General features: G+C 39.9%; 1 protein-coding gene and 1 long non-coding RNA gene across 3 annotated transcripts in view; one reads left to right on the forward strand and one right to left on the reverse strand.

Annotated features, from left to right (window-relative positions):
* Positions 1-21,188, reverse strand: part of FAM171B (family with sequence similarity 171 member B) — a 37,987-nt gene extending 16,799 nt beyond the window's left edge. The window contains exon 1 of the mRNA XM_051623285.1: positions 20,906-21,188. Coding sequence (XP_051479245.1) covers positions 20,906-21,068 — 163 coding nt within the window. The 5' untranslated portion in view covers positions 21,069-21,188. The remainder of the gene's footprint in view (positions 1-20,905) is intronic.
* Positions 21,189-21,285: 97 nt separating this feature from the next.
* The window catches only part of LOC127386765 (uncharacterized), a 50,046-nt gene continuing 48,863 nt past the window's right edge, over positions 21,286-22,468 (forward strand). For both annotated transcript variants that reach the window (XR_007889973.1, XR_007889972.1), the window contains exons 1-2: positions 21,286-21,643; positions 22,313-22,442. This is a non-coding gene — a long non-coding RNA (uncharacterized LOC127386765). The remainder of the gene's footprint in view (positions 21,644-22,312; positions 22,443-22,468) is intronic.

Genomic DNA, 22,468 nt, shown 5'->3' on the forward strand with positions numbered 1-22,468 from the left:
TTCTATTTCATTATATCTCCTCTATAACTGAGACTGACATTCCACCAAGAGATTATTACCACTGACTTTGATTTAAAGTAAAAGGCCTTGAGAAACCAAGTATAATCCATTTAAAAAAACCAGTACATAGTGAAGACATCCTGATTAGGCCTCTCTGAAATAAGTATTTATGTAGATCTATTGTATGCATGGAGTGTACCATATATTCAAGCAACATTGTGTTGCACACAACAAAGGCTACATTGGCCTCAATTTTTTACTATTTAGTGCATACACAGCAAAAACTTAGCAGCTTTGCCAGTTTGATTCTCTACAGTGTAATAGGAAAATCTATACCTCCTTGTGCAGATTAATATGTACTTTCCAAAAAAGAAAAAAATATGTGATGCTCAAACATATTTCTCTGAATTAAACAGAAAATGCACATTAATCTTTGAACAATAAGATCTTTTTTCCTTATGCATGATATGTCAAGAATAAAATTACTTTTAAATTCCCATTGTTAGACAGTTTTTAAATCATGTAAAGATTTTAAAAAAAAAGTAATCTAAGCAAATTAGGGCTACTTAACAGATCTTCCAGGCATTGCTACAGATACACATATACTGGTATGATTCCAGTGGTCTCCAAAATTTGGAAGACAGGTAATTTTCCCTTGGTCAATGACTATTGAAAACGCTACGAAATAGGGAAAACAGACTATGTCAAATATTCTGACCCTGTAATTGCTTGGAAATCAGGAGAATCGTGTTCAATGGTATTTAAAAAATAAGAAATTTCATAGTACAAAATTCAAGTACCTGCCAGTAGGAACCACTACCAGAAATGCCTATTATAAACTAGTATTATAATAGCTGGAATCAAATTAAGAGAAGAAAAAAAAACAAACACATGGATTAAAACATTAAAAAATGAAAACCTACAATGTAGTTTCAATTATTTCACAGTTCTAATGTGCATTTTTCCATTTCATACTAATAAAAAGCCTAATGAAAACACAGAGGTGAGGAAATCCCTTTGTTCCTCATCCAGCAGTTAATAAATTCAAAGATTATTTTGTGCAAAATATTTCTTCCTCTCCTTCACTTTACAGCCTTTTTAAAACCCCCTTTTTTTTAGAAGCTTTTGGTTGAAAAAAAAAAACAACAACCATACAAACAAACGCAGAAATGTAGAAAGCTATACAATTTTCTCTCTTTCTCACAGTGAGCTGACAAATAACACTGGCTGATTTTAGGCATGCTCAGCTCTCATCAGTTCATTCTCCTACGGGTTCAGAAATCACCCCAGCATTACTCAAAAACCAATACCCTTCTGGAAACATTGTTGAAGCACGGTTGTAATGGCAGACTGAAATCCTGTGGGGGTTACTGAGACAAAGCTCTCCATGTAAAAACCGACAAGAGTCTTGCACAATGCACAATGCAAGCTCCAGAAGAGGAATTACCTGCATCTTACTGTCATATGTAAGCAGCAGCTACTCCAGTGAAAAATGCTCCTTTCACACCTGCTAATATTAAGGCAAAGGTTAAAGCCCTCATTGCTTTAGGCCTTATCTTTTGTGCTAAGAAGAGTCTTCCTGACATGAGAATGTATGCCAAATTCCTGGGAGCTGTTCCCTCCCTGAAAATAATATACAAGAGTATATCAAGCATATATATTTGTATATTTATAAATATCAAGCAAAAAAATATTCTTCCAACAAGACGCTTGAAGTTTGTGTGTAATGGCTTGGGAACCTTTTTTTAAAAGACAAACAAATAAACAACAAAACCTTTCCATTCCTTGACAATAACAGTGCAGAAGACAAGGCACACACAACATTTTGCCTCTGAATCCAAACGCTAGTGACATGACAGTATGTAAATAATTCCCAGTGAAAAAAAGCCAGAATCCAACAGTAACAAATATTTCCCTCCTCCAAAGCCACATTTCACTACTGTTTTGTATAAAACAGGCTGTGTCAAAGCATCCTACAGCAGGCCAGCTGTAACAGCCCAGTTCAAAGCAAAAAAATCATAAGGCTCTAATTGCTCAGACTGTGAATGCGGTGATGGTCCAACATGTATGACTGATCTGTATATTCCCAAACTTATCCCTTGACCAATTCCTTTCTCAAACTCCCTCACGTGCCGTCACATGCATGTAATATGCATATTTATCAGACATATTTAATGACATTGAGTTATTTAAAATGTTATATTACCAATCCTAACATCTAATTTGCAAAGAAAATTCTACATTTTTTCCTTTTTATAAAGATCTTAATGCCTTAAAGGCACTCAAATATGATGGAGACTAGAGTAGGATTTTTTGATCACAATAAAATGTACGGAAAAACATTTCAGATGCAAAAATGAAATGCTGGTTAATGGTTTAACAAAATCCAAGCTAATAAATTAAATGACCGATGAAACTTGTGCTTTTTCCTAGACACTTATACTTGCCCAAAACAAGTGGGTCAGCTTTACTGCAAAATTAAACAGATTTGACAGAAGTCCTACAATCAGAAGAAAGAACTCAGTCTTAGCTAATTTGATTTGTGCTGCCTCAGAGGAAGGGAAATTTGTCCCTTGGCAAGCCCACTGGAAATGCCAGCTTCTAAGGCATTTAACCATTTGCTGATAGATGTTCATACAAATGCAGCAGTTCTCTAGACAAAGGGAAACAAGGCTTTCTACCACATGCAGCTACTTCCGAAATATCATGGCCAGTAAAAATGACACCTCATTGCTTTGAGCAACAACATCTAATGACTGGAATTTGGTGTCACATCACTGTCCTATCTGAGAAATGGTACCACAGAATTAAGCCAAAGAACTGCTTGTAATTGCAGATCGGGCACAAAACGTTAACAGTACAAAATCATCTCTCTTTGTAATAACCCTATGTAATTTGTTCATAATTCTTTACCTGCAGATAAGTGTGTCAGTGTGTCATCTGGTTACTGTATTTATCTGAGGTTAAATTTACATGGTCAAGGCCAGAGACCTTAGAGGCACAAAAAAATTACAAGCTTGATTTGTATTTTTAACTGTGAGATATAGCAGTGAACATATACATGCAGGGCACTGCCCAGCAAGTGTTCCTATACATTCTGCAACCTAGTTGTCACCCAGGTCCTAGAGCAAGAGAGGTTCCACAGCTAGGAGGAGACAGTTACTCTTCTTCTCAAGCACACAGACAAGTAATCAATTAAGCAACTATCTTACAGAGTGGAAGAAGCACTAACTACAATTAAATTAATCATTATCTCCATCCTTAGGAGGAAACTTCTCTCATCCTTATCTAGACAAAGTTCAAATCCATGCCAAAAAAAGGCACATGTTTACATGTGTTTCATGGAAACTGCCTACACTGCATTATTATCATGCTCCCAGATTAAATGTGTGATGAACTACTTCCTTGGTCTTAGTTGACTGAGCAACCATTTCTCCATCTTTTATACTCATAGAACACCATATTTTTTAGCTTACTATAATGAAGGATATGAAAAGTGGACTGATCTGTAATGAAGAAATCACAGGTTTTACTATCCATTGCAATACCGCATAATTATCACCATTAGGGAAAAATACAAATGAAATATATAATCCACAGTAAACACAAATCTGGCTTTAGTTAGAAGAGATCATGTAAAAGCAATCCCCCTGCCCTCAAAAACCAATCATTACATCTTAAAATTCCCTTAAAACTACACTAATGCCAGTAACAAACTACAAAAGCACATCTATAAAAAGTAAAAGCCTATTACACCTATAAAGCTCATTAAAAATCCATGTACATGAAGGTGAGTTGTGGCTGCAACTACCTGACACAGCAATGATTTAATGCTGAAGCAAGCCCTCCTCACCACAGCACACCATCAGTCTGTGGTTACCTTTTGTTCTCTATTAAGGTACAATGCATTGATACAGCACAGATTTTTCTGCTCTGCAGAGTGCATTAAAATGACATAAGAGGTGACCCTTAAACTCTAGGAAGTATTTTATGGCTACATTCTGACAACTACTGTCAGATACTAGGGTAAGTTCTCTGACCAGTTTTCAATTATGCTTCCCATAGCTCTCAAATAACCTGCAAATCTCATGACTAATCCCTACATACTACATCTTCATTTGCAGCTCTCAGTGTTCCTCTATGCTGTATTACTCCATGCTCACAAATAGACCCTAAACACAGATGTACATGTATAAAGACACTTCTAACTCTACACAAATAATTCTTTATATATTCCAAATTGGTTATAGAATATCTAATTTAAAAAATAATTATGTGATTCTTTATCAAGATTTTCATATGCTATTCTTAAGCTGCTTCTCTGATTTAAAATTACAGCACAAACTAAACGCAAATATTTTTTTCTCCCTAAAATGACACAGGAATACTACTAAAATACCAAACACACTGCAATGTTTCACTCTGTGCAATTCTAACTTTGCCTTAATTAGCTACAAGTACAATCTATACATTTTATTTTCAATGTATTATAAATGAGCTGAGAAGCAAAGAACCTCACACATTTCACAAAAGGTCTGAGGAAATTCAGCTAATAAATACCTAACGAGCTGTGAAATTTATTTGGAAAAGAGAACGTTAGATTTAGGTATGAACAATGTACACACATAGGATAACAAATATAATCACTCTAGCTGGCTGAAAACATAAAACACCTGAAAGCTGACAAGAACCACTCTGGGAGTTAAAACTTGCATCTAGTTAACAAACAACAGAACAAACTATAACCATGAGGTGACTGGTAAAGAACATGAGAGCATAAGGAAAGACACAGGTTACAGCAATAGCTAAAACTTGTCCTTGTTTAAGTTAATCTTTACACAAAATGGCAGCCTGATGAATTTTAAAGGAAGCATGGATTGCTCCTTGAAATGCACTTGGAAAAAAGACAGATATTGATGTTTTACTGCCATATGTTAGGAGTGTGGCTCAATAGTGTTCAATTATAGATTTACAGAGAACTGCTCTTAGGCAATGCAAGGGTATTGTAAAAAAAGTGAAATATTAAATGAATTGGAACACAGAGCTAATTAACATTTGCTCCACTTGTATACAAACAGCCAATCCTGTGAAGGTAATATCACCATGTCATATATACAATACAGTTCTGTAGCTTAGCACTCCCTTAAAAATTTTTACTGCAAAATTGAACATTGAGATGCATATTTAAAAGAACGGCTTTTGCAAAAAACTCTGCAGTGACACAGAATACATTACTGACTTCCAGGGACAAAGCAGCAAAATAGGATCCGGGAAAGTAGGACACCACAGTATTCACACTGCCCTATTTCTGGTCAACCAATTTCCACAGAAGCCATCAACAAAATCCCAGTTATGCAGAAGCTAAGGCTATGATGCTATGATTCTAAGGCTAGATCCTGAGGGGCACAAGCAGTGTCTTCTACACGGAGCAAGGCTATTACATTCTTTTACAGGAGACAGTTTAAACCAATCTAGTCAAATGTAGATGTTTCCAGCAAGCTTCATATTCAAGAGAAAGTGTAACAGATTAGAAATTACAACAAATTTGACCACACTGGTACTGAGGTGGGGGATTTGTCACCCATCAGGCTACTCTAGTGGGCTTTTGCTGAGGGGACACACACACAAATTCTAACTCTGAGACCTTTTCAAACATTTTCCTATACATCTGCTTCAAATAAATAATTATTTCAGATACAAAGAAACACTTTCTTACTTCAGTACCATATAATGTGGTAGGCACACACAGACCACAGTGCCGCAGTCCTTAAACACCTGTACATTGGTAAGAAAAGTAAGAAATAAATAATTTACTAGAAGCTCATTCATGCTGGTACATGAATTATCCAAGCATATACTACAGTCTTCATGAGGCCCTTCTTCCCACCTTACCGGGAAAAAACCAAAACTAATGCTTCAGAATACATTTCACACACTGTGCTGATTTCTCAGCTCCAAATCAAGACCAGACTGTATCTCTTGAAACAACTGGATACATTTGCTTTTAAGGGCTGAACAAAACAGCAACACAGGAAACCATCTCATCCTTGCTCTTATCCCTTTCTGCTCTTTCATTACTTTCAGAACACTGTCTTTCCCAGTTGCTACTTCTCCATGCCTTTGATACTGTGGTGTTCCCTCTCAGAGCTCTGTTCAGCCTCCATGCTCCCAGCATCCATCCCATCCTGGGGTACCCTTTGTGGTAAGGACTCCCTGTAATATTTTAGGCCATGAGATCACTGATCATGAAAAAAACCCAATACTTTTCTAGGGATGAGCTTTTTTGCAAGTTTCAAACTAGAAAGAAATGAATACATTCATTGCATAAAATTAAATCCGTTGAATCAAACTCATCATGATGTGCACTTGAAATGGAAACTAAATCTATTAGTCCAAAAAACTACAGGGGATTGTCTGTGGCAAATTAGCACATGATCCAGAGCAAACTTCAAGGTTCTAAGTGAATTAGTAGGTCAAAGACTAATTACTCATTTAGCTCAAAACAGACCAAAAATCCAGTTTCATGTTACAATAAAACCATATCAGATGATATGGAGAAGCTGATCATCTACTCAAATACTGAAAGAAGTGTTACATACTTTACAGATAAGAAGAAGGCTTCTTTCCCTGCTAAAAGGGATTTTAGTAGGAAATAGAAGCACATAAAAAAATTACACAACTAATTCAGATCTTTTCAGTCAAACATTTGAGGTTTTTAGTACCATTCCTTTACATACAATTAACACTGAATTTTAAATGATGCCTTTACAAATAAAGTTGTTAATTTATTTACTTACAAATATTTTATTTCACATTAAAAAACATTTTCCTTTTATAGCAACATATGTGCCCATATAAACATAAATCTTAAGGAAATGACAAGAGGAAAGGGAATTTTGTTTGTTTTTTAAAGAGTGAGGCAAATAAAATTACGAAACATTCCTAGTAGAAAATCTTGCCCTCAAATATTATTTCAAATCTATGCCTCATTAGTACTCAGGCACTCAATTTCCCAAGTAGTGAAGGGTAATTAGGTCAGCATAAATCAATAAACTGATTTTCCCCCAACTTTCAAAAGCATATCCTCTACATTCAGAAGCAACCTGAAATAAAGATTACATTTAACCAGGACTACATACGGCCAACATTCAACACGGGCAAACATTAGCAATCACATTTTGCTAGAAAATGTAGCTGCCTAGCACAAGCTCATTCTTCTGAGAAATCAAATAAGCTCCCAATATTTTTCTCATAGACATAACATACCATTCCATCCATCTGCTTCCATGACACACTTGTACAGGTACAGACTACAGTGCTAACTTGAATTCATATTAAAAAAAAATATATATATACTACACCTCAAATGAAATTACCAGAATTCAAACAATCAAACTTTTAGTGCTTGTAATTGTTTTACTGCATTTGGATTATTTCATGATCTGGACAGTTTTAGAGTTCAAAATCTGTACTATTGCATAGGTAAATTAACGTTTTGGCTTCTTCAGTTTTAAGATTTTTTGTATGTAAGAACGGACTGATTTAATGAGTCATTTAAATAATAAGAAACAACAACAACAAAACAAACAACTAACAAAACAACCTTTTTTTCTTACAAACAACAGCTGATAATACCATTGCACATGATTATACTTCTAATCAAGATCTCAAATCAAATGCATTAAGAACCTGAGTAAGCATGATATTCATTCCACAAATATTGACACAAACCAAGTATTGATGAAATTACAGCCCTGCAAAGTCAATAAACAAATCAGATTATTATAGGCTGTATCCTTCATGATTACTACTGCATAATCAATAAACACATTCCTAGAGTGAACATGCTTGTGAGAACTATGCAAAAATGTTATCAGGCAAATCTATAAAGCTGCTAGCAACTCACCCATCCAGTAGGAATATATCCTCAAACACTTTCTAGTGCACTGAGTAAGATATATAAAATTGAAAATAAGAAAATAAGAACTCCCCTTGAAGTGCTTCATGGGCTACCTGAGAAAGCACTAGGAAATTTTGACATGAAAGCAGCTATGAAATTTAGATGGAACTTTCTTTCCCTGTATCCATTTAAGACTGCACGGTACACACGTGTCATTAAAAAAAACCACACTGGAATATTTTTGAATGCATACCACGTACTGCTGTAAGGCACTCACGTGGTAAGTTGTCATTTGGGTTTTTTTCACCATTAGACACCTTCTTTATTCAATTTGCATAGTAAAATCAGACTGTTTCACCAGCCAAGACATAACATGGGAACTCACAGGATATAATTATGTAATGAAAATTCAGGTTTATTGCATTTCGCATTTCTTGCTGTCCTGGCGTACCAGCGTAAACAATAAAAATTTCACTAAACTTCAAAATTGACACCTGCTAGTGAAACCATGACAACTACATTACCATAACAACTTGGCATTTTCATTTGCTGCTACTTGGTTGCATCAGCCAGACTGGTTCTCAGAACTCTGGTTACTACGGAAGCTGGAAGCTGAGAAATCCACCTTTCTGGGGCAAAGGAGATGTGTAGCAGACCAAGTGCTGCAGCCTGAACAGCCTCACTTACTTAGGATTCATTTATTTTAAATATCATCTCCTGTGATCTTAGATAGGGAGAAAAATTATTATTATTACAAGATCAAAAATCTTAAATCAAACTTATACATCCTATAAAAATAAATTTGCAAGTGGAAGAGATTTAAATGAGCAAGTAAATACTACTAATACAACTCCTGAAGTCTACAAAACAGAAAAACTTTGCCCAAATATTGCAGAGACCATTACAAGAGTTTTTTTTTTCATCTCTGTTTATTCGCTGGCTAATACTAAATCTGTGATGCTTTTCTTTCATCTTTTTTAATTACTACCTGTATCATTCTACCTTGCATTAGAGTTGAGGGAATAAAAAAAAACGCATATTAAAGATTCAGTTTATTATAGAATACTGGGGGGGAAAAGCATGCAAAGGAAATACCATAATCTGCATAATACCCTATTTTAAATATGCTACCTTAAATACCTACACTGTATTACATACCCTCAAGAAAATGGGCAAGGACATATCAGGGGATAAGTAAACAACAGGCATTTTCCACTCATGAACTTTTTAATCTAACCTCTAATATGCAAGTAGAAAAAAATAAATCATTCAGCATCATTGCCTTGACATAATGAGACCACTTCCTCAAGAACTTCTAATGATTTGTCAGCCCCACCCTTTGATGATCAATATACTTGGACAGAGGAAGGATATTCCCATAACTCTGTAGCATGAATTATTTTATTTTAATCTGAAGGGTTAGGTACAGGATTTGTGTCACGAAATTCTTTGTGGCGACCAGCTGAAAAAACACATGTGCAATTTCACACATCCCCAAAACTGGCAGAATTAAAAAAAAAAAAAATCATAGTAAAACTAAGTAGTACCCTCTTTAAACATAACATTTAACTCCCTAAAGGTTTTAGCCTTAAGATAAATACGCTTGTATAAAATCACATAATGTAACTACAAACCACTAATTCAAACACCGGTGCATGTGACTAAATAATTGCAAAGGAAAACTACTGATGCATTCAGTGACATTTCAGTAACATGCTGGTCACTATTCTTTGTTGAAAATACTTTTCCTTCCCAAGAGCTGCAAAATGTCATACTACGGCTTAAATAAAGGTATTTGCATCGTTCCAGCAATGTTATCTTTCACTTAGTGAAAAAGATGCCCAGCCCCTTGGAAGAAGGGCAGTGTGTAAAGACATGTGCAGCAAACACAATGGAAAGTAACTTTTCCTAACTGCAGTCCTGTACACACAGGGAGGGAATTTTTTCATGCGCTAGTTAGGAAATCCATATTGCAGCAACAAAACAAGAGCACCCAACAAGCTACTACTGCTTTCATATAAAAAAAAAAATAAATTGGAGTTTCACAAAGCAAATTATCAAAAATCACTAACCAACAATATATATGACAGTTTTTTTAAAAAATACTGCAGGTTCCTACTAATTTTAATTAAGTAAAATTCCATGGATGCCACAAAACATTTAAGAAAGAAAGATCAGTCAAACTACATCACAAGATAAAGCAAAACAATTGAACCAAGACTGCCCCCACATTATTATAACTCTTCTACATACATGGATGCCATTAAGATAAGTGGGAATACTCAGTATGTATTAGTGATTCAGCCACTGCCACTTTGACTCATTATTACCTCTCTACAGGTCAGCACAGCATAAAGTGCTCCAGGATACAGCTAAAGGACAGTAGTGAGAGATGAACATGCAATTATCCGCCCACCAACTGTGTCTCAAACACAAACACCACCAATAGACACGCACAAGTTCTCCCTCCACAGCAAGAGGCCAAATTCCTGTAGGGAGTAATTGAAAAACTTAGCACCATGGAAACCTTTCTAGAATGATGGAAATATTTGTATTGACACAAAGACTAAAAATGGGACAAGTAAACACTGTACACCCCAAAATACTCATATTCATTCAGCATCTTTAATATTGTGCCACCTGGACTGGGGAGGGGGGGGGGGGGGGCGGTGGAGAAATCCCCCTAAGTACTTTTGAGACAATCTGTTACATGAAATACTGAAGAAACCAGGAGACAGAATGGTAAAGGGACATGTTTTCTACACTATGCCTGGGGAGGGTTGGGAAGGAGAAAAAGGAACTTGATAACTAAGAAGCAAACAGCCAAGCCAGATTCTTTTGTTCAACAGTGCACCAGAACTCTGCAGTATCTCTCAGATGTTTTGCTGAGTCTCTATTCCTGTCAATTTAATTAGAGGATTTTTTCAACTTCAGTGGTCCATAATGCAAAGAAAACCCCTTCTTCCACCCAGTGAGCTTAAGTTTTCACAAACAATGAAATAAGCTCCTGCGATACTTATTAACAAGGCACGATTCTTATTAACATCATTTATTGTTCCAAACACATGCTCTACTGATATCCTTCATTTACACAACATAAAGCCACTGATTTATCCTGTTCAGTCACTTAATTACAGGCTCCAGAACAGAGGAAATATATTTTCCACAATGACTTCAAAAAGCTTTGTGTAATTCCATTACTGGCTATAACAGTTGGAGGGGCAGGCACTTTCTTATTCATTCCAGCAAAACGGCCTGTATTTTCAACTGTCTTGGCATCACTGACCTTTTTTTCCAGTTTAGCTCACATTAGTACAGACAAATTACAAATCAGATTTGCTACCACACAGAAAATAACTTGTATGAGACAGCTGCAATCACATTATTGCATTTGGGAACCTTGCCCATATAAAGTCGTTAATAATAAATAAATTTGGTGCCTTGCCAAATTTCATAACCGAAGTCACACTCTCCACAAGTCAGAAAGTTCATGCTATGCACTAGTTTCTATTTCAACAGATGATTCAACTTTATACATCATACTTAAAAAACAGCCCCAAATTTGCAGCAGAGGATATAATTCCACTTCCTTCTAATTTTCATGTAACTGGAGGAAAACAGTCTCCCCAAAATGCACAAGTTTCAAGTGAAACATTAGCAGCTGACATATCCCATAGTCACATACGAGCCCAAGCCAAAGATCTGAGGAGGGAACAAAATGAACTGTCTGAAAGTCTGTAGATGGTAACGAGCTGGGGATGTGTTCAATATGCGCCAAGGGACTTTGAGATATAGGCCAACAAGAACCCCACTAAATTCAACAGGGACAACAAATACAAAATGATGCATCTGATGCCTTCCAGCAGTAGCTGTCAGGGCAGTAGCTCTGCTGAAAACATCAGGGAGTCCAGGTGAGCAAAAAGCTAAACATACCAGGAGTGCCCACTGGAGGCAATGAAGGTGAACAGAACACTGCACTGCATCAACAGAAGCTTGGCCAACAGAGCAAGAGAAGTGATTATTCCCTCTAACTTAGCACTTGCTAGACTGCATCTGGAAACAGCACTCAGTTTTAGACCCACAGAAAGAAATGTGCCTTGTTGAACCTCACAAAGGAATGGCTTTGGGGGACCTAAACTACAGCCTTCCAGTACACATGAACTTAGCAAGATGACAGAGTCAAACTTTCTGTCGAGATGCACGGCAATGAAACAAAAGACAGCAGTCACAAATTGCAGGGAAGGATCTGACTGGACATGGGGATTTTTTTTTCTTTCTGAGGATAAACAATCATTGGAATTCAGTGTCAACCCTGCTTTAGGGTGTTTGAACTAGAGTGCTACTAATAGCCCCTCCAGCCTAAATACCTCCATGATTGCAGGTCCTCATAGTTACTTTCAAATCACAGAAAGCACTCAAAAAAACCCCAAACAACAACAAACAAACCAACCAAAACAAAACAACCAAACAAACCCAGACAACAAGCAACATCTTCCCTTGATTGTGGTTTATTTCAGCTAATTCTAATACACTTTGCAACTCTGGTTGGATGCTTTAGTAGGAGTACAGCATCCTACAATAATCCGGGGCTCATAACCTGATGCAAATTCTATGCTTTGTTAAGGAAATGGGACAAAACGATCTACTTTATCTTGAATGGTCTTACTTGATAACACTTGCACTCGATCAAAACATAAACACTGATGATTCTGAAAGTAAAATCAGTTTGACTAATGAAAAGGTAGCTTGGACCTGCAACTAAAACAACCTACAACACAAAACCTGAAAGCTACCTGCACATTATAGAAGGAAAGCTCAGTCATTGAAAATAGATAAAAGATGGATGAGAAATACAGAAACACACACATATCAATCAAAGGGAAACATTTCAGAAGAGGCAGATGAACTATTAATGACCATCTAGAAATAAAAAAATAGAATAAAATAAAAACAAACAAAAAACTAAATTGAACTCTTTCCTTCAAAATAAGCTGCATGATAATGGGCGAGTGCTCCAATTTATCCAGCTGTAACTACTCTGTTTAGTAAAAGCCCTCAAGCAAACACTTGGCTGTATAGGCTAAAGAATTCATTAATCGAACAACACCCTACAGACCTCAGAGCACTTTTGGGGTACAGTGGTCATGTCAATAATGCATTTCAACTAGAGTATGCTGGGAATATGTTGAAGCGTTTCTGAGATTCTCTATATTTTGATGTTTCATGACCTCCTAATGCACAGGGTTCAACTTGTGCCATGCACTCATGCCCTGTGACGACACAAAAATCCCACTCCCCACCACAGCCATTTGGCAACCATTTGCAGCTATAGCTGCCAGTAGTTCAGGTAGGACCCACACCTACACCATCTTTGTTGTCAAAATGGGACCAAGAAAATAAGAAGGCAGCAGATGAAGATTTTCTTTGCTCTCGAACCCACCAAGAGCCACAACTTATTTCCAAAGCCAGGCCACTTCTTGCTTCTTCCCCTGGTAGGACTGCCTTGTCTTAGGTACCTGGTGCTTGCAACAGGAAATGCAGAATGCTGATGTGAAAAGGGTTGTGTGGAAAGTCCAGCAGGAGGAACTGACTTTGTAATCTATCTCCTTCAGCTGTTTCAGGGAAACAATTGTGCCCTGAAGTCTGATTTGGATCTTTCAGTCAGTGGACACTCTCTTCAAGCCCACATGATAAAGAATAACCACAATGTCAGGGAAGAGAAAGAAGGACAAGCAACTGAGGTGGAAGGAGTAAGGATAGCATGAGAAGCTGACAGGACTCATCCCTACACTGGGTGAGCCTTAGGGGTTTTTTGCATGCAGAGACAGGAAAGAGCATTACTCCTAAACCCTGGCAATCCCATCAGGTCACACAGGACAGCTCCCAGGAGCTGGACTGGACAAGCACACATCAACAGGGTTGTGCCATGCATGTATCATAAACTGCAGAAATGTTAGTGTTTTGTTTACAAGAACGCATAACGTGCTTGCAGCTAGAGAGTGAGCAGAAACATTTGGAAAGTTATGGCAGTCGGTCCAATTGAGATGGGAGATGATTTTCTTCACATCATCTACAGACAGCTGACAACTGCTTGTGAAATTCACAGTATATGCTATAGTTTGTTACTTGTCAGAACTGCTGATGCTACATTTGCCCTGTGTTCTGCCTGAGAAGCCACGTTTAAGATAACTTGTGCGTTGGTAGTGTCCTTCACACATGCTGAATATGACTTATCTCCCAGTCACAAGAGCATGATCACACTTGAGCACGTATGTGCTCTCTCATATGGAAGATCTAAGCATCCTGATCTACATCCCTCCCAAAATGATAGGGTAATATATTAATCAAAGGTGACTCACGAGACAGACTGTCTCCTCTGTAGATGCAAAAGGGCGTCCTGGTTTGAGCCAGGACAGAACCAATTTTCTTCATAGTGATTTTACTTTTTGGCTAAGCCTCTTCTAAGTAGCTAAGATCTGTCGGGGCTGCATGAACATACGCTCTACCTGTGCTGCAGCCTCAGACATGGTTTGGAGTAACTGCCCTTTCCCAGGCACCCAGCCCTTCTGCTGGAATACATACTCCACCTGAAAAGATGAGTTACAGCTTGAGTGAAATCTCCCCTACTAAACACCTGACTTACAGTCAGAGGGCACTGCTAAAGATTAATTCATTCTCATCAGCTTTCCATCCTTAAGTTCCCTACAGCACACCAGATTGCTGCATGTATGAAATAGGAATCAAAAGCAATATAAGGGGTAATAAAGAGGAATAATTCGCTCTGTCACATTGTGCCATAAATCCCCATTCATTACAGAAGGATACAATGAATATAAAAATGTGCAACTTTCAAGATGACAAAGTAACCTGCACTATTTTCCTAAGTTTGACACACAAAAAATTAAGTTAGTCTTGAATACATCTTCTGTTCAGATCTTTGCTTGTCTTCAAAGACTTCATCTACTGAGCTAGTTGACAGAGAAAGCATGCTATAGATTTCCACTGACCCAGATAGCAGTTGCATTCCAAATCCTGAAACTGCCTTTTTCTAAGTCTGAGAGCAATTCTGTGAACGTTTTTACATATCGGTTGGCCTTTAATGATGTATTCTCTGCCAACAGATTGACACCAAGTAATGAAACTTTAACAAAACAAACAAGAACTGCAAAAACCACCAGTTAGCAATAGGTAGCTTCCTGCCATCACTGACTACTCTTGCTTCCTGTCACTTACCACCTTGCTACTGTGGGTCCTGTTTTTGTGAACCTGAAACATATTTCTGCCTTGGCCTCTCTCAGTTCTTTATAATCAAAGCTACTATTGACACTAGTTCCTTGAAAGCAAGCTTTCCCGGGTATAGAGCACGTTGCTGTATAATATATTACAAGATTCAATCAAAAACAAGCTTTCAATTCAGGAGAGCTGCCTACCTCTTTGGAACTCCTCAGAACCTTTTAGTTTATATCAATTCTCTTTCTGAAAACATTAAGAAAAAAAAGTAGGTTCTACCATGGAAAACCTAAACTCTTCTCTTTTTTTTGTATTAGCAACTGAGTGGCCTAAATCATGGAACACATGGACATATAAATGAAAATATCGGTGAATTTTTCATTATTCATTTCTGTTTCAAACCGCAGATGCTTTCATTACTTTCCAGTTTCTTAATGCCTTCCCTGATATTTTGTTGCACTACTAAGCTTTATAGATCAACACAGAAAGCTAAGTCACTTAAGAACATCAGCTCCACTAAACCAGGACAAGTCTAAGTCTTACATTCTTTCCCACATAGCTGAGAAACCATTATTGCAAATGCCAGAGGCTGAGATGGCTGAGAAAACTGAATTGCAAAAGGACATTTTCTGAGTTTGTTTCCATAGGTGGAGTTAGTTGCTTGCATAAACCATTTTTCTGGGCTGTACATGTAGTACTTTTGGAGTTCTATTTCCTAATGAAATAATTTTTTTTTCACCACATCAAAAGTCAGCTTTCTAAAATATCATAAAAGTTCTTCACATAACACAGATTCCCAACAAATGTTTATACCTGGTACATCTAAAACAAATTAAAAGTAACATTTTAAAGACTGCAAACTATCTCCTCCATGTCCAAGGACAACACAATTATTACAATTTAACCCATAAGCTTTGACAACTTAATCATAGAACCATAGAATGCCAGGTTGGAAGGGACCCCAAGGATCATCTGGTCTGACCTTTCTAGGTACTACTATAGTTTATATGAGGTGGGGCTCAGCACCCTGTCAAGCTGAGACTTAAAACTGTCCAATATGGGGGAAACTACCACTTCCCTTGGGAGACTATTCCAACAACTGACTGTCCTCATGGTGAAAAATTTACGTCTTGTGTCCAATCACAATCTCCCCAGGAGCAACTTGTGGCCATAACCCCTTGTCTTTTCCATGCAGCTTCTTGTAAACAGGGAATCTCCATCTTCTTGGTAGCCACCAGGGAACTGTATCCTACATAATCACACAGTCATCTCAGTCATGAATGAGACTGAATTTCCTTCTTTACAGCAATGCTGCAGAATCGCTTACACAGCTCTTAACTCTTCACTCATTTTCTTGGGGTCTGTAGGTGACTGTGGCAAAAGCTCCAAAACACATGGGTTTATTGTTGCTCTGCTCATTCCCTATCCAGTGACCACAGAGCCAGTAAACATAAAGGTTGTTCCACCAAGTGACAAAACAAGCAGCCACACAGCACTAGGTTTTTTAAGTGCATCATTATGTATTATCGCTCAAATTCAAGCGCAGGATTAACAAAATAAGTCATCAAAACCAAATGGTCCTCTAAATACCTAAGTACCAGCTACACAGCAATATCTAAGTCATTAGGACAAATATTTCACTACACAGAAAACAAAAATTAGAAAACCAGTAAGTCACGCAAGGATGTATCAGAGAAATACTTCTGCTCAATATCTCAAACAAAAATAAAGCATCAGAAAGTTACCTCCTCTTTGAATGATCAGGAAGAATAAGACAACATACAAGAGTTAAGAAAAATTTTTGAACTAGGTATCCCTTGCCTATGAACACGGCTTCACATTAGATAGCAACTCATCAGCACATGTAAGCAGATAGTATTGAGAAAAGGGCACAGAATCAAATTCCACAGACAATATCCGAACAGCAGATTCAGCTTCAACAGGTACAAAAGTAATCTCTTCTCTTCTTCTGGGTTTGTCAACAATCACATATTTACCTCATCAGTCTCAACAAACAGAACTAACTGCAAAAATACTCAGAAGCGATTCCAATTCTCTCCTCTCCTTTTTCAGGACCATTATTAGCTGTGACGGCTTTTTAATTTCACCCTACAAAAATTAAGTTAATCTTCCCACCATATACAAAACCACCTGCCAAAAAAAAAAAGCAAAAAAAAAAGCAAAAAAAAAACCAACCAACCAAACAAACAAAAAAACCCACAACAACAGAAAACCCCAAACCAACCAAAAAAAACCCCAACCCTGAAAAAAAAACTAAAATAAATTTGGTTTTCCCTGAATTTGGGAATGTACGGCAAATTTGGAACGGTCTATAACAAATACAATGGTCTTTAGTTTTTGCTGGGATTACAAATGGTATGGAGAGTACCCACACCACAGAACATCCAATTACATAACAGAAAGGTCTCAAGGTGGAAAAAAAATTCTGACAATAAGATGGTGCACAGCATCCTATGTGCTGTCTGTCCACGTGACAGCATCTATTTACACAACTGCTGCCTTCTCTAGAAGAATCTTGTTCATTCAGTACACATCAGATATGAAAATAGAGCTGATGCAGTTAAGTATCACTTATTCAATGAGTGGTCTCTGCTCTGTTTATGGCCCAATACCTGCATTATAAAGAGAATAACAATGCACCATATCCAAAATATCCCAAGCATCACGAACATGAAAAATCACAACACACACCTCCCGTATAGAATCCATCTCAATAAAGACAAACAAAAAGGAACAAGGAAAACAAAACCAGACTTGCCTGGATCAAAGCCAGGACTATAATTTACTGAATTCTGTGCTCAAGCCCACTGACCTCGCTGCTGAGTATTCACAGCTCCCACTGGCTGCTACTGTTTCTGCACACCAGAGTCCAGATTTCTGAAGTGCCACTCAGAAAATGGAAAAGCTTACTGTGAATAACATGGAACCAAGACAGGTTCTCCACTTCAGCAACGACCACCCTAACAGGAGAGGCCCATTTCTATCTTCCTGAATGTTTTTTTTCTAAAAATTTGGAAGAACATCTACATCCATTAGATAACATGAGTCAGAGGAACTCCATGAACTGTGTCCCTTTACTGCACGTCTTCTCTGCTTCATCTTTGGAATTTACTTATTTCTTTTGACAGTGGTAAGTTTTTTGTTGTTTTTAAGGGAAAAGAAAAAAGAGATTAGCAAAAAAACCTGTTCAGTCACAATGTGCTTCTCATTGCTACATTTATGTCAGCAATAGAGTCAGCACCTCAAACACTTGCACACAGCTGTGCTGACTTTAGCTTCTCTTCTCAGAAAGCACAATAATTAGACTGGCAGAAGTCTGTTAATCCAGGAGGGAACTGACCTGTGAAACTGTATAATTAGCTTATACAGGACAAGGACTCAATACAGGAACACCAAATGAGAAAAGGTTGCGAAATCCAGCCTTAGCTCTGCACCTTCCCTATTTTAGGAGGACAAAGCTCTTTCTCTCTAGCAACACTGGGGTCACAAACACACAGCATAGATCCAAAATCAGCCAGACTCCTCCTTACTTCCAGAAACCACTGCCTGTCTGCCAGTTCCCAGCACAGGACCTGCAGCTGCTGCAGGAGTGGCCTCTTCAGAGCACTCCCCTTTAGGATTACACTGCTGACAGTCTTCTGGTGGAAAGGCAACAGCCATTTGTCCTGCCTTTCAGCTGTAAACTACCAAAATATAATTTCAGGGAAAAAGACCTAAATATCTAATAAATACATATCTGGAGTCAGTCTCTCCTTTTTTAAAAATTTCAAAAATGTTGACACAGCAAAAATTACTTAGAGACTTAACTGAAAGGAAATACCACACAAAAACCAGGTGCTTAGCAGCTTCTTCAGAACCATCAAAGTGATTGTCTTTTTAAAAGATTATTCATTATTGCCTTTTTTCCATTTTTATGAAAGAAAAAAAACTAATAAAGCTCATTTAGAAAGCCAGCCAACAAGTGAAAGAAAGCTTTACATGTATTTTAGCTAACATAAACAAATGCATGAGGATCAGTTCAAATTATATTTTTTAATATTCATAAACTGGGATTGATCATGAAAGCCTAATATTACAAGACACTTTCAGGACTCTCAGACCTCAAAAACTATGAAGCATAATAAGCAAATAAATAAAAGCAGCTGCAAATGGGCACATGGCTCTGCAACAGCAACAAGGGGAAACCAATAGCATCCGCATTAAATCGTTTGGTATCCACAAAGATTTTGGCCAGGGCTGTAAGCAATAAGGTAAGAGAACTTCTTGAAAAGAAATCAATACCTGAAACAAAAGAGGATCATTGAATTACAAAAACTGATCCCCCTCCTTTTTGGTCACTCAATTTTTAATGAGCAAAATGCTCACTGCACAAGTTAGAAATGCTGCCAATGCCTTTTAAGTGAGATTTACTAGTGATTAATGATATATTCCTCTAAAAGCGTGATAGGAAACAAATAAGAGAAAATCACCAGTTCAAAGGGAGAAAACAAGAACCAAGCTGCTCATCAAAGACCATGCTTTGAAGTCCTATAGTCAAAACATTTGGAAAAGAAAAAACAAGCAGCAAATCCACAGAAGAAAAAAATGTCTTGATTTGCTTATCAGTTTCTACGAGTGTACCCATAGAATTTACGAGTGTGTTCAGATTCTACCAAATCCAGTTTTTTGTTTAACATCTTTAAGAAATTACAAGTAAAGACCATAATTCAAGATCTTTGCTTATATGTCCTAATTAACACACATACTTTGGCAGCTTTATAAATTGGCTTCAGTTCAGCAAAACATTAGCCATATGCCTGAAACGAAGAACATTTTATACCTTCTTGAAGTCAACTGGAAAAAGAAACATGCATGTATGTAAAAAGGAAACATATGCTCTAGTGATATGCCCAAACGGAGCCTTGGTGCTAAAAGGTCTTAAATAATTCATGTTTGAAACCATTTTGAAATTCTCTGGCGAAAGGCAGTATGTCAAGAATAATAACGGATTTATCCTAATTTGAACCACTAAAATTTCAAAGTACCCACTTTTTTTTTTAACTAGATGATAAATCAAACACCTTTATGACTTGCAAAGGGGTAACCTCACCCGTTTGACAATAATACCAAGGCCTAACGCTGAAACAAGCACATGATTTTCATACCCTCCGCCGCTGGATAAATGCCATAGTTGCACATTCGGCAGAGGAGATGCAAAACTAACGAGCTCGTCGGCCTCGTCCCTCATTTGACAGGCTTCAGAAGCTTAAACGTGTATCAGCTGGATTGATTCTACACTGACATAAACGTATATGGAGATGGAATAGATATATAAGCGGGTATCTCGCTCTGGTGACCCCTGCCAGCACACACGCACGCATAAAGCCCGGCTGCCCGCCAGGCCGCCTGCCGGGCACCGGGGGGAACATCCCCCGCCAGGGCCGGTGCCCGACCCCCCGGCCGGTGCCCCGGTGCAGCAGCCGCACACAGAGCCGGGGGTATTAAAGATGGATCCCGTCCGCCCCGCAGCAGCCGCCGCGGCTCAGCCACCGGCCTGGTTTGTGCCTGGAAAACCCGCTCGCCCCTCGCCCGGCACCGCAAGCCCGCCGGTCTCAGCGACCCGGCTCCAGCGCCCGGCGGGGAGCAGCTCGGCCGGACCCCCCAGCCCGGCAGGAGCGGGACACGCCGGCCTGAACGGGCCCCGCGGAGGAGAGAGGAAGCATCTCCCCAGGGAAAGCGGGAAATGAGGGCAGAGGGGGAAGGAGGGATCGGTACCTGAGGCGGCAGCGGGGCTGCCCGCCGGCAGAGCCGCCCGCTGCTGCTGCGGGCGGGTGGCGGCGGCTGCGGCATCGGCGGGGGGCGGCCGCCCCAGCAGCAGCAGCAGCGCGGCCGCCAGCCCCGGCAGCAGGGAGGAGAGGCGCCCGCCGGTCCCCGCCATGGCGAGCAGCCCGCGGGCAGCGGCGGCACATCGCGGGGAGGCCCCGGCACCCGCGGCTCCGGGGGCGGCTGCGGTGGCCACCGACCGGCCCGCGCCAGCGCGCGCGTCTGGCCGTTACCGGCCGGGCAGCCGCGCGCCCGCCCCGCCCCGCCCCCCCGCGCGTGACGGCGGGCGGGGCCTGAGGGGCGGCGGGGCCTGAGGCGGCTGCGGCGCGGGCCGGGAGCGGGGCCGGGAGCGGGGCCGGGAGCGGCCTTTTCCGGAGCAGGGAGACCCCCCCCGCCCCGCCTCCCCGCCGGCCGTGGCCCGGCCCTGCAGGCGCGGGCTGCCGGCTTTCCCGCAGAGCCCGGCCCCGGGCGGCAGGGGCGAGCCGGGCCGCTGAGGGGAGGCGGGCGCGGGGCCGCGGCCCTGAAGCGGCGTGACCCGGGGCATGAAACCCCGCCGCGGTCCCTCCCCTGCCGCCCTCAGTCCAGCGCTTGCTCCCGGCAGTCCGGAGGCCGCGCGGCCGTGGCCCCGAGCTGGCCGGGGCTGCAGCTCCTGACGCTGGAGCTCTAGACGCAGGCAGTGCTGTGCCGTAGGTACGTGTTGGTTCTCAGCAAGGGTCCGGACGTCAGACGTGACACGTTGTTTAGAATTCAGGCTCCGCGTTAGCACAGGGCCCACGGGAATACAGCTAGCGGGTGGGAAAAGGGACAAGTGGTGCGTAGTAGATGAAGGCTGTTAGACCCTGGGCAGGACAAGCCCAGGCAGCTGCCGGGGCAGGGCTGGGCACAGCGAGCAGGGCCCTGTCAGGGCGGAGCTCAGGCTGGTGCTGAGGAGCGTGTCCCTGCTCCTCACCAAGGCAGGGAGAGTCACCGCCAGCACTTTCCGAACGGGATGATGCTGCATTTCCAGTGTATGTGGGAGAAGTGAATATGAAATTATTGGAAACGAGTAAAGCCCTGTAACTCATTTTAATAAACATTACCCAAATAAAGATCTTTTAGAGAAAATGACACATTAGGCTACAGTCTGTAGCTTTCAGATAGCAAAATTTCTTCAATGCAGTGGAAAGGGGGGAATCGAGATGCAAGCCAGAGAGGAGTATGTCACAATGCTTAGTTTCAACAGGTCTCTTCTAACATGTAAAGAAAACCAAATGTATTCTTCCTTATGATTGGAGGTAATTCTGTACAGTACAATGCAGTTTACTCATTTGCATTAAAAAGTGGGATTGGCACGAAAAATAAAATTTACTTATATTGTAGCTGCTGAGCGTTTGTTGGCACCTCTTGGGATGGCTAAGGAATGGATTGTCTTGACCCACTCGTGCATTAAGAACCATCACCACCTGCAGAGAGCAGTGCTGTACTGGGAAGTGTACACCCTCCTCAGCAGGTACCCTTCAATACTTTTCTTTAAAA

This window comes from Apus apus, chromosome 6 (assembly GCF_020740795.1).
Source record: "Apus apus isolate bApuApu2 chromosome 6, bApuApu2.pri.cur, whole genome shotgun sequence".
Classification (NCBI taxonomy): domain Eukaryota; kingdom Metazoa; phylum Chordata; class Aves; order Apodiformes; family Apodidae; genus Apus; species Apus apus.